This window comes from Aphelocoma coerulescens, chromosome 5 (genome assembly GCF_041296385.1).
Source record: "Aphelocoma coerulescens isolate FSJ_1873_10779 chromosome 5, UR_Acoe_1.0, whole genome shotgun sequence".
Lineage (NCBI taxonomy): Eukaryota > Metazoa > Chordata > Aves > Passeriformes > Corvidae > Aphelocoma > Aphelocoma coerulescens.
In genome coordinates this window covers 61,045,797-61,057,915 of record NC_091019.1, presented here as the reverse complement: position 1 = coordinate 61,057,915, position 12,119 = coordinate 61,045,797, and the positions used below count along the sequence as shown (strand labels likewise).

General features: G+C 40.6%; 1 protein-coding gene across 4 annotated transcripts in view; it reads left to right on the top strand.

Annotated features, from left to right (window-relative positions):
• SYNE2 (spectrin repeat containing nuclear envelope protein 2) overlaps window positions 1–12,119 on the top strand; it is a 175,665-nt gene that overhangs the window by 63,572 nt on the left and 99,974 nt on the right. For 3 of the 4 annotated variants that reach the window (XM_069018486.1, XM_069018487.1, XM_069018484.1), the window contains exons 39-49: window positions 271–390; window positions 494–782; window positions 1,145–1,314; window positions 2,650–2,959; window positions 3,649–3,801; window positions 4,645–5,001; window positions 5,495–5,629; window positions 6,603–6,764; window positions 7,811–7,957; window positions 10,757–10,912; window positions 11,288–11,553. In XM_069018486.1, the coding sequence (XP_068874587.1) occupies window positions 271–390; window positions 494–782; window positions 1,145–1,314; window positions 2,650–2,959; window positions 3,649–3,801; window positions 4,645–5,001; window positions 5,495–5,629; window positions 6,603–6,764; window positions 7,811–7,957; window positions 10,757–10,912; window positions 11,288–11,553 (2,265 nt within the window). The remainder of the gene's footprint in view (window positions 1–270; window positions 391–493; window positions 783–1,144; window positions 1,315–2,649; window positions 2,960–3,648; window positions 3,802–4,644; window positions 5,002–5,494; window positions 5,630–6,602; window positions 6,765–7,810; window positions 7,958–10,756; window positions 10,913–11,287; window positions 11,554–12,119) is intronic. The other variant, XM_069018485.1, reaches the window with a different exon arrangement.

Below are 12,119 nucleotides of genomic sequence, written 5' to 3'. Positions count from 1 at the left end.
TTATAAAAGATGGTATTTTGAGGAGATGTTTTGTTGTCTCTTTCATGTGGGTTTATTTTTTTTTTTTTTCAAATTCATAGCAGACCTGTGTGGAAACTACAGACAATTTCAGTGACATGAAAAAAGATAGTTGAAAAAGCTTAGGTTTAAAATTTTTCTTGATTGGATACAGTATTTATGTTACTTTTTCAGCAAAACACTGGTGCCAGCAGGTTTTAGCCATGTAATGCCTCTTATTTTGACCTGAGTCTGTATTTTTACCTCCTTTAGCCTTGAAGAAAGCAGCATGGCCTTGGAAGAATGGCTCTCTACTCAGGAGGAAAAAGTAAAAGAGATCAATAAAGATGATCCAGAACTTGAAAATGTCTATAAAACACTATTAATGCAGAGGTATTGGGTTTTTTGGTCTCTATCTAAGAACTGTCTTTTAAACGAGATTGTTCCATGTTGTTACAACAAATAGATGTTGATTATTTTTTTTTTTATTTTTCAGGAAACCATTTGATTCCCTGGCTCAGCTAGTAAATTCCTTGAGGGAGGCTGGGCTGACAGAATATGAAGCCCTTTCAGAAGCCAGTAATCTTATTAGTAGGTACCATGCACTGATAACACGTGTAAGTGAAATGACAGGGAATACTGAGAGACTTCCAGTGGAAGGACAGAGTTTTGAAGACCTTGCCCAGGATGTTTCTTGCTGGATCAAAAAGCTCGAGGAGGCTCTTAATAAAATGAGTTCACAAGAAAGTGAGTTGCCATCAGAAGAAAGGATTGATCAGATAAAGGTATTGTGTTAAATATATTCCTTTTTCACCTTCCACCTCAAGCTAATGCTTGATGAGTCAGAACCTCCTGAAAGATACCTGCTCATGGCCTTTAGTTTTGTCATTTGAGCTTTTTTTTTTTTTTTTGTCAGCACAATACGGGTCTTCTTTGCAGAGAATAATTAATAAATCAGCTTAATTATGCCAGACTTTGAAAATTAGAGGATCTATCTGTTTATGTGTCAGTTATGTAATATATTGGAAGAAGACTTCTGTTGCCTTGAACAGCAGTGTGAAAAGTATGAAAAAAATAATGGTAATACCTTTTATTTTGTAACAAAAATAGTTGTAAATGCACTGCTTCTGATTCTTGTTTAATACAGGAAATCACAACTCTCAGAGACGAAGGAGAGGCCAAAATACAGAGCATGGTAGCTCTAGGAGAAAGTATATTGAGAAATGAGAAAAATAAGAAACCAGAGGTTCAGCAGACTATTTCTGAGCTTCTGAAAAAGTGGGAAACGGTCTGTCAGCTGGCCACTGAATATAGCAGGTAATGTGGAATTTGCCAAGAGGCAGTGGAGATCACTTACTGCTATATTGACTTTTTTTCTCTTCTTCCTGCACCGATTCTGTTAAACTCCTGTTCTTTGGGAGCAGAATGAGATACTTACAGAATAGCTGTATTTCTGCAGAGTTGTGGAGGGGCAGGTCACAGTTTGGCCTGAATGGCCAGGTGGGGAATAGCCAGAGATAGTTTCTGGTGTGGTCATGAATATCCAGAGAATCTTCTGTTGCCTTCTGGTATTATTGAGCTCTCAGTACCAACAGCACAAGAGGTGCTCAGGAGGAGCCAGCACAGCAGAATGCAGAGCATTCTCTTCACAGTGAGTTGGAGACAAGAGAGGAGGTGCTCTGCATGTCTGAAGAGATGCTCAGGTCCTTGCAGGATCAGACTTGTGAACAGCAGATGCACCACAGGAACAGCAGCACTGAGAAGCTGGAACAGGGAACTTGACAGAAAAGCACTTCACATATGCGAGGCTGTGCTTTGTTTATTTGCCAAAAAATAGGAATCTTGAGGGGCAGAACCCAAGACAATGAAGCTTTGCTTTTGTCCATGATTATCCTGCTGTACTTGACAGAATTATATCCAGACTATTTACTTGGATTTGTTTGTGTGGGATCATATTTTCTAATGTTGGCATTTAAGTTCCATCTGGAAGATATCTGAGCTCCATCACTAAATGTGAACATACAAATGTTACTTATGTCTCATTGCATACTTCCTGTGGACAAATGCAACCTGTTCATCTGCAGCAGATCAGCAAGCATGCTTATAAAGCACACAAAGAGAAATCCAATGTAAAGGTCAGGAAAGTAATCACTGGATTGTACTAACATAGCCCATATTGCACATCCTGGTTTTGTTGTCTGTATCTCTTTTCAAAGACTCCCCCACCCAACTAAATGTGATGTGTATCTTCTACAGAACATTCCCTTTCAGGAGGCTGTCATGCAAAGTCAAGGAGAGCAGATTCATAACCATATTGTAGTTTTTTAAACAGAATTTCTGCTGCAATGAAAAGCAGAAAAATACAGAGCATGAGCATTGCATCTCAGATGCTAGAAACTGTTTGTTTACAGGTTAAGGTTTAAGAGGGTTATTCATTTGTCCTGCATGCAGGTCCAGTTCATCTGCAATAACTTCAGTGTTTTTTATCACCTTGAAAATTCCAGTCTGATCACTAATTTAAAATCTGGAGAAAAAAGTATTCAGTACACTCAAGTTTGTTCTAATGGTTGACTTGTTCACAGTTTGACATTTTCTAGGTAATCAATACATTTGTTGTTTTAATACTATTAAACACAGCATTTTTTTTCTTAGCCCTCAAGAACCACTTCAGTGCAACAGGGAGCAATATGAGCAAAGCAAAGAAGATCTGAGACGGGCTCTAATGGAACTGGAGAAACAGCAGCAGGAGATTTTTGCCCTTCAGCCCGGTTTGGAGGAGAAGCAAGCTCAGCTGGCAAACTATACTGACCTCCTGCTGAAAACAGAAGCCTTAACTTCCCAATTCAGCAAATTGAAAAGCCAGAAAGAGCATCTACAGGGCCACACTGTTGATCCCTGCTTCACAGAGGCAGAATGGTCAGAACTAAAGCACCAACATGAAAATCTGCTCAGCCAGCTCCAGGTTGGGACCTCATTCCCTTTCCTTTCCTGTTGGCTGCAGTTCTCACTGCTCAGCTGTGGTGTCATTCAGGTGGGAAGTTCATGGGGAAAGCTGGGAGTGGAAGAAATTCCTCTGAAAAAGGGCAGGGAATTTCTCATTCTTTCTCTGAGGGATAAATATTGAAACAAATGAGACCAAAGTAAGTGTGAAGAACATTTTGTACCTGTATAAACAGATTTGAATAGCTATAATATGAAACATTTGTTCTTACACTCTTCAAGCCACAGTAGGGTTTCTTCCTTTTGGAAGGATGAATTTGGAAAACATCTGAAAGATTCTTCTCCAGCATCTTGCTTGTTCTTGGTTTCACCCAATGTAGTGCAAATTGGATTTGTACCCTTGTGTGGCATTCTGCCTCTAATGTTTCATCTATTTTAAGAGAAAACACCCTTTTTAGGAGCACGTTCTTATGAAATGCCAACCTTTTTGCTTCCTGCTATTAATAAAAATTTCATTCATGATGGAGTCCATGATGTGCTGGGGAGAAAGCTAGATGGTTTTGTGGTTAACCTGTGGTTAGCCAGATACTTTATGGGAAACAAGCAAGTTTGTTGTGCTGATGAGGTCCTGGAAAGGCTGTAACAGTCTGTGGATGATGATGTGTGTTTGAGATAGTTGTGGACTAATCCTAGAAACTCCTTTGTTTGTAGACCATCATGCAGACATTGGAAAGCCCTGTTCAAGAGCACCAGCAGGTAACAGGCCTGAGCACTGAGCTGAAAACTGTCTCTGAGAAGCTTGCTGAGTGTGATGGTCCAGCAATGGAACAATCATCAGCTGAGCAAAACCAGTTGAAATCACAGGTATGTTGCAGTTTCTGCATCGTGGAGACCATCACGTTTGTAAAAGAGAGCTGCTCATGGTGTCAAACTGAAAAGCTACGAAACTTTTCTAAAATAAAAAGTATGTGATGTTGCTTTTATCCAGATAATTGTAGGACTAAAGCCACTCTTAATGAACTGGGGGGACCTTTACTGTTGACTGAACTGAAGGTTCAGGAGGAATTGTCCTAGCTCAAGCACACAGGAGTCTTCAGTTTGGTTGGTGGGGATTTTTATTTTTCCTCTCAGGGCATAGTGAGATCACTAAATTTGGTGTTAGTGTCTTTAAATTAGCCAGTGTGGAAAGCTTAGGAAAATGTCAGTGAGCCAAGTTCAGTTCTAAGAAGTGTCCTTCATGCATAAGTAGACATTCTTTTGTTCTTTGGCAGAATGCAGATCAGTCTTGCAGCTGTAAGTGTAGAGAGCTACTGTAAGATGAAACTATACCTCAGATATGGATCACTGCAATTCCCTATCCTTCAGAACTTGCTATACCTCTGAGAAGGAAAAAGGAATAGGAGAGAAGGCAGGGGGAATAATCTTTTCAGAACATAGAAGGATCACTGTGTACCACCCAGTGTGCTATGGGATTATTTTATCACTGTAATGCTTTTGGCTTCAGGCGTTCTCTGTGCATAAAAATGGCTGACAAAATTACTGGTTTACTATTTGACTTTCTGCAGCAAATAGGTTGGCATGTACCTGTAAACACAGTTTGTTGTTCACAACAAGTATTTACGATTTTAGAGATTGACTATAGATCTTAACATTAGGTATACTGAGGAGAGATACTTTTCAAATAAAATGTTTTCTTTGTGTTTAAAGGAACAACAGGGACCTCTTAGTCGATGTGAAGACACTGTGAAGAAAAGTTTGGTTTTAGCAGAAACTGTTAAACAAAATACCTCTTCACCAGAACAGGAGTTTATTAAGGATGAGATTGAAACACTTGAGAACGAACACAAATGTCTGGAAGAAAGACTTGAAAATGTCAAGCAAAAGAAGGAAAACATTTTCAGTGAAGCCCTTGAGTTAAAAGATGAGTTTGGTAATGAAGTACAAAAGGAAGATAAGGCAGATATAATGCTGAAGAGAGAGACACAGATCACTTCTGGTACTCGAATCTCTGCAGAGGAGACCCCCACAGCAGTGGAGCTGAAGGAGCCTCTGGAGATGTGTGATGTGAGTTTATTTGTTGACAGTAACAATGGAAAACTGGTTAAAAAGACATCTCAAATGTTTTCTGTGTATCACATCCTTAATTTCACCGAAATTAAGCCTCCTGTAAATACAAGTGTATGAACCAAAGAAGTGGAAAGAACTCAACTTTGTTATAACAAGTCTGTAACAAGCCAATAACGTATTCAAAAGAACAGATTTCTATGTAAATATAATTCCATTTAAATGCATGTAACTTTTTCTTGCCACTAATTAGAGCAGGTATCCTTGGTCAGGATACAAGGGAGAAGGTGTAGAGATAGGACAATTGCAGCTACACCTCTGCCAAAGAGCTTAGAGAGCTTCTCTTAAACCAGCGAGACTTGTTTAGAACTGCAGCACAGTATTTGTCCTGTTTGTTTTCAGAGAGAATAATTTTTACCATTCAGAGATTCTCTGTTAAAATACAATGTTTATGACAACACAAGTAGATTTCCTTTTCTGTCATTTCTCTTAGGGTCAAGATATAAATGGAAATACATCAGAGAAAGAGAAGCAGAATGCTCCAGTTTTGGAGGAAAGCAGTGTATTGTCAGACAGCTCATTACAAGAGATCCATCACAGCAAAGAGAGATCAGGGCAGGCTGTTCAGGTATCTGACAAATGTATTTTAATATATGTCAGTGTATATATATGTGTGTGTGTGTTTTCAGTAGAAATCCATATGGAAGTCCTTAAAATTTATTGTCTTACAGAGGCATGTTTTCCTTATCTGATTAAAGGAACAATAAATTATGTTCTCTCCAGATCATCCTTTCAGCCTTGCTCATGTGAAGAGTGCAAGAGATCAAAGTGATGGTCTCTGAAGACCCCCAGGGCTTGGACCCACTTTGTCCATGATGCAATATCCACCACATACCTGTGATTTCATAAAATCACAGAATGACAAAATGGTTTGGGTTGGAATGGATGTTAAAGTTCATCTAGTTCCAAGCCCCTGCCATGGGCAGGGACACCTTCCACTAGGCCAGGTTGCTCAGAGCCCCATCCAGCCTGGCCTTGGACACCTCTGGGGATGAAAATTGACAGGTTTCATCGCTGTAGGTGATGGGAGGTCACTAACCTGGATCTGCTGATCTTTATGGAACCTCAGGAAACTGATGCTGTAAATGACTTGTAAAAAAGTGTGCTAAGCTTGAGGGAGTGATTTGGAATACTCCCTCATTTACCTGACCATGGAGTAGTAGGAGTATCTGGGAGAGATGGCCATAAAATACCAGAGTGGAAAGTGTCCATACTGGGATTTCTGGGGATAGGCAAGATCAAGAGTTACCAAATGTGTCTAAACAGAAACTTCTGTAACCATGTTGAAAATCATGCGAGCAGTTACTTCTGTTTGCTTTGTCCTCAAACTGTTTCAGAGTGGTTAAGGTCCCAAAATGGCAAACTGCTCTGACCAGGGGTTTCCAGCTCTCTGGGTTTGGGTTACTTCAGCCTTCTCCTTCATTCATTAAGCTAAACTGAAGAGAGAGTAGACAGATTGGGGAGTGGGAAATCTCTTAGCAAGCTTAAATTTTGTACTGTGACTTTTACTGATTGTAAACATTTTGCATTTTTCAAATGAGGAGGAGGCTGATAAGGAGAGCCCAGATATGGACAGACGTGACAGGGTCCAAGAGGATGTTCTGGACAGTGCAGTTCTGGGTGGTGAAGCAGAACTGGAAAGACATCAGGATGGTGTTGGTATTGAAGGTGATGAATCTAGGAAAAAAACCCATCCAGCACAGGTAACTGGAGATGAGATTACACTGGAGGGGTTGAATTTGAGGGTATGTGTATACGGTTTAATTGCAGTGGGGATGATACTACTAATAAAGGAGTAAGAAAAGCCTCAAGTTTACACTGAGCGAATTTTGTCTGATGTGACACTTAGTATGTGGTAGCTCACTTAATTCTATCCTGTATATTTAAAATTAGTATAGAGGGAGATTTGTTCTTTAGTGGTTTGCTGAGGATATTTCACTCCAAGGGCTGTTGCATTCCAAGTCACCTGGATGTATTGTGAAATCTCCTGACCATTTTGCCTGAATACTGTTGTTGTGCTTCACCTGCTTGCATGTATATAGACTTCTTATTTACATATTTACTTCACATGTGTGAGGCTGCATTTGAAATGCTGTGCCCTGTGTGGTGCACTCTGGCACAAGGTGAATTTTGACACCAGAGCAGTGTTTAGGAGCTGGAGCCATAATGAGTGGGAAGAGGCCAAGTTCCTGTTGGAGATGAAAAGGCTGACAGGGGTCTCGTTGCTGTCATCCCCTCCCTGAAGAGGGGAGATGTTACAGATCCAGACTCTTCTCAGAATGTCAGTTTTACTGAACTCTGTGAGATACTGAAACCCACATCCAGCAAATCTCCAGGTTACCCATGGGACTGTCCTGCCTGAGTGCCTAACCAGACACTCTCTGTCTACAGTACAAGTCCAAGTCCTTGGGAAAAAGCTAAGCCTTTTAAGGAATGCATTCAAGACTGTGTCCAGGAGCACACAATTCAAGGTCCCTGCTTAGAATAACAAAATACGAACAGCATAGGCCAGAACACTTGCAATTTATTCTAAAAGTTTATGGCAAAATTATAGCACTGCTTCTTGTAAGTGGTTTCCTTTGCCATAACCTTGCCCACAGTAAATTATGAGATGTAATTATGGTTTCCCTCATCTACCTATAATTATGGGCTTCATAACTTTCTCATCTCAAGCACTGTAATTACTGCTCAGCAGGTTTGATTAGAGCTTTTTGATTACTGGTTTCTTTTATTTTTCTTACACCAAAAGGAGAAACCTAGTGATGTCGAGAATCAGTCATATGGAGAAGATGGGGGGCAGGTTCAACAGAAGGTGTGCCAGAAAGGTCAAGTCCTGGAATCTGCAGCAGATAATAAAGATGATCTGGGATCTAATCCTTCAGTTCCTGCACATGAGGTAACCCACAGTGTGCTATTTCAAGTGAAATTTGCCAGTTGTTCAATTTTTGTTTTCCCATGGGCCTCAGCTGAAGTTGTTTTAAAAGAAGAGACAATTACTCACATCAAAATCAAGACCATTGTGTATAGTTCTTATTTATGTCCATGATAGTTTTGAACTTCATCCAAAGTGCTTGCCACATCATAATTTTCAGTGGATCTGTTCAAAAAAAGAGTTCACCCTAGTTTTTAGAGCCATCATAATCAGTCTTCATGATATTTAGAGTTTCTCTTCAAACTGCTAATCAATACAGACTTCTTTCCATGTTATTACAGTTAGTTATGATAGTTTTGCCATCATAAGGAAGGCAGATCAGAAAACTGAAATCCAAGGCTGATCCAGCATAAGAAAATAAATGAAATAAAGTAGAGAAAGGAGGAAGGATTCAAGCTGAATTAATGACAAGGTACATTACTAAATCTACTCTTCTTTAAGAGTAAGGGAGTTACATCAGAAGTTACAGAAGTGCCCTGTGACTGCTGATCTTGGACACCACATTCTTAAATTGAAGGTAGGGCTGGATCTAATCTTTGAGGTGAATCTATAGGCAGGTCCACAGCTGGCCTGTCCATGGGCAGGTCTTACCTGGGACTTGCACATCTGCTCTAACTGGAAACCCAACAAAATCTCCCAAAGGTCTTGGGATTTTGAAGAAGTCCCTGCTGACTGGAAGCTAGCAGTGCTACTCCAATTTACAAAAAGGGTGTGAGGGAAGATCCAGGAAACTACAGACTTGTTAGACTAACCTCAGTTCTTGGAAAAATTATGGAGGTCATAGTGGGTATGATTGAAAGCATTTAAGGAACAATGCAATCATCATAGAATTGTTTAAGTAGAGAAAGACTTCCAAGACCAATCAACTCCAACCATTAAGCCAGCACTACTAAGTTCACCACTAAACCATGTCACCAAGTGCCACGTCTGCACATCTTTTAAATCCCTCTAGGAATGGTGACCCACCATTGCCCTGGGCAGCCTGTTCCAGTGCCTGACCACCATTTCATTGAAGGAATCTTTCCTAATAACCAATCTCAACCTCCACTGGCACAGCTTGAGGCCATTTCCTCCTCTCCTGTCACTTGTTACCTGGGAAAAGAGACCAACCCCACCTGGCTGCCCCTTCCTGTCAGGGAGTTGTAAAGAGTGATAATGTCTCCCCTGAGCCTTCTTTTCTCCAGACTAAACAACCCCAGACTTGTGCTCCAGACCCTTCCTCAGCTCTGTCTTTTCTCTGGACACACTTCAGTACCTCAAGGTCTTTCATGTAGTGAGGGGCCCAAAACTGGACTCGGAATTTGCAGTGCAGCCTCCCCTGTCTGTATCCATGGAGGCAGTGCCACAGTGGGCAACAAGAACATCACACAAACAAGCAAAACAAGTACACAGCAACATTTTTCTTAAAGTCAGGATACTTGTCTGTGTCTTTTGATGTGTTGATATTTCAGTCCGGTAAAGTGGATTTCCTCCTTTCTGTGTGATAGCTTAGCTGAGTTTTAATGCTTACTTCAGTTCTATGGCACTCCAAAGTCTCTTGAGATTATCTCATGTCTGAGTTGATACAACTGTTATGGATATGTACACAGAGAAATTGAAAAGTTCTCTGACTAACTACTTCATGAGTGGCTTCTTCAGTTTTGACTGAAAATAACCAAAAGTTCAAATAAATAGAACTATTCTTCTCTTGATACTATGTGCTGTATGTTTCCCACACTTGAAAGGAGGTATATTTTGCATAGCTAATGACCTTTGAAGGGAGAGATGACAGTGGCAGCTTACAAGTGATACATGTCTGCAGGGGTAGCTGACTGCTTCTAGTAAAACAGTATCTAAAGTAGCAATACATTAAGTTTATCAAACAAGAATTTTTGTACTGTTGTTTATTTTAGATGTTAGTACCATGGAGAAGCTCACACTGTGGTAATATCTGTGTATTTGTATGCATTCACTCATGTGAAGTTCATACATGGAACAGATCACCAGATGTAGACAGGTACTGGGAGAAGGGAAATGCAGAAAGATTTTTAAGGTATCATCACGTGATCAAACTAAGCTGTGACGTTCCATTTATCTTGCTGTCTGCAGTAGCTGAAGGTGATGTTAAACCTGGCCCCAGCCCAAGTGACTTGTCCTTCTGCCATGGGAGTCAGAGGCTGGTTCTGGAGCCTCCTAATCACTTCCTCCCTACCCTGACTGAGACTGACTCCCTACTGCTCTCAGCTTACTCCAGATTTTGGATAGCACTTGTGACAGTGGCAGGTGTGGCTTTGTGTCACAGCCAAGCCTGCTTCATGCATTAGCTGCCCTGTGAAGAAGAGCTGAAGAGGTGTCGTGGTGAAGGACACAATAGGATTGTCAGGGCAGGTGCTGAGCAGAAGGAATGTGGGTGTGGGGAGAAGATAAAAGTTCCATGTATATGTAAGGAAGAGAGGGAGAAGACACAACAGACCTGTGAATTAATCAGTAGCAGAGGTGGGTGCAGGGAGTGTGTTATTTGAAGGTGAAGATGTCAGAGTTTCACTTAAAATGATGGGCAGAGATTTCAAAGCTATCTGAGCAGTGCTGGCAGGCTGGGGTGACTGCAGGGGTGGGGGACAGTGATGGAGCTTCCAGTTCCTGGGTCCTGGTTGATCCACAGAGGCTGTGGGGCAAACCAGAGCAGGATTTAGGCATGGGTTAAATATGTGAAGCAGGGTGCTGCAGTCAGAAAACTTATTAGTTTAGAGCCTTCAGAAATAAGAATCTTGTTTTGTGTTGTAGGACGCAGGTGCAGAAGTGGTTGTCCAGAAGGAGCTATTTCCTGGAGTGCACGTAAACACTGAATATTTCGAAGAGGAGCAAAAGGTCAATGAGCTGAAAAATGAAGTGGCTGAACTGGATATGGTGCTTATAAATGAGCAACTAAAAGAGCTGGAGGTATGGAAACTGCAAAGCCATTCCTCGTTGTTAATGTAGTGATACACTTGCAGAATTGTGATTCACTTGGGCAAACCAGAATTGTTATCCGTAGCCTTATCTGAGGTTTGACTGCATGATTAGTCAGTTTGTCTGCAAACACTGTGCCTTGATGCATGCCCATGTAAACCCCATAGTTTGTACTGCTCTTCTAGAGTGCAGTAGTAGATACACCTAGAATTGCAGGTGTGCTTCCATGAGGTGTTCCTTTGCTTGTGGATGAGCAGGAATATGGTTGTAGGTGAATCAGTATTTAGCCGTATTTTGTGTTGAAAGCTTGACGTCTTCAAGATCATCCTTTAATCCCCTCTCTCTCTGTGCTGGACTTGATTGTAGAATTTAAAAACTGAGCTGGAAACGTGGAAAGCAAAGTCTTTGTGCCAGAGTGAAGAAGCAATTCCCAGTGGAACAGGATCAAAGAGAGCAGAGCTGCAAACCACAGAGCCTGCGGTGCCCTGCTGGGACAGGCTGCTCCAGGAACTAGAAGCTGTTAAGGCAGTGAAGCAACAACAGTGCTGTTTAATTAATGAATACCAGAAAACCCTTTCTGCTGCACAGTCCTCAATGAAAAATTTGTCAACAGAAAAAGATAACATAAAAATGTAAGTATAGTGGAGGGATTTGGTTAAGAGGTTGCAGAACAAATAATGGCCCTACACTGAATTCTGTGCTGTGCTTCAGTGATGCTCAGACAAGAATATGGAGTTATATCCACTTCAAGAGAAGTCTTAGAGGTTTGTAAGTTTGTGAACAGAGTTAAGCAGAAGAATTTCTGGTGGTTCTCTGCTATCCTTAAACAACATCTACTCTCTTTATTCTTTAGGCAAAACGAAGTAGTTGCTGGGCTAAAAGCCTATAAAAATCCATCTTAAAATATTTTGTAAAAAATGTGGCAGATGTGAAATACTAATTTTTCTTTAAGGACTCACTAATTCTAATTTTTTTTCTGAATGAAATATGTCCTTATTCTGACAAATAACCTTACTTGATAGGAAGAATTCCATGGCAGTAAGTAAGTCTAGGTTACCACTTCAGAGGTAACCAGTGCACAAAAAATATTTACTGTGTTTTGTGAATTAGTCTTCAAAACACAAAACTAGTTTGTCACAGTAACGTATCAAAATAATTTGAAAATCTTTGAAATTTTTGAAATTGTTAATTTACACCA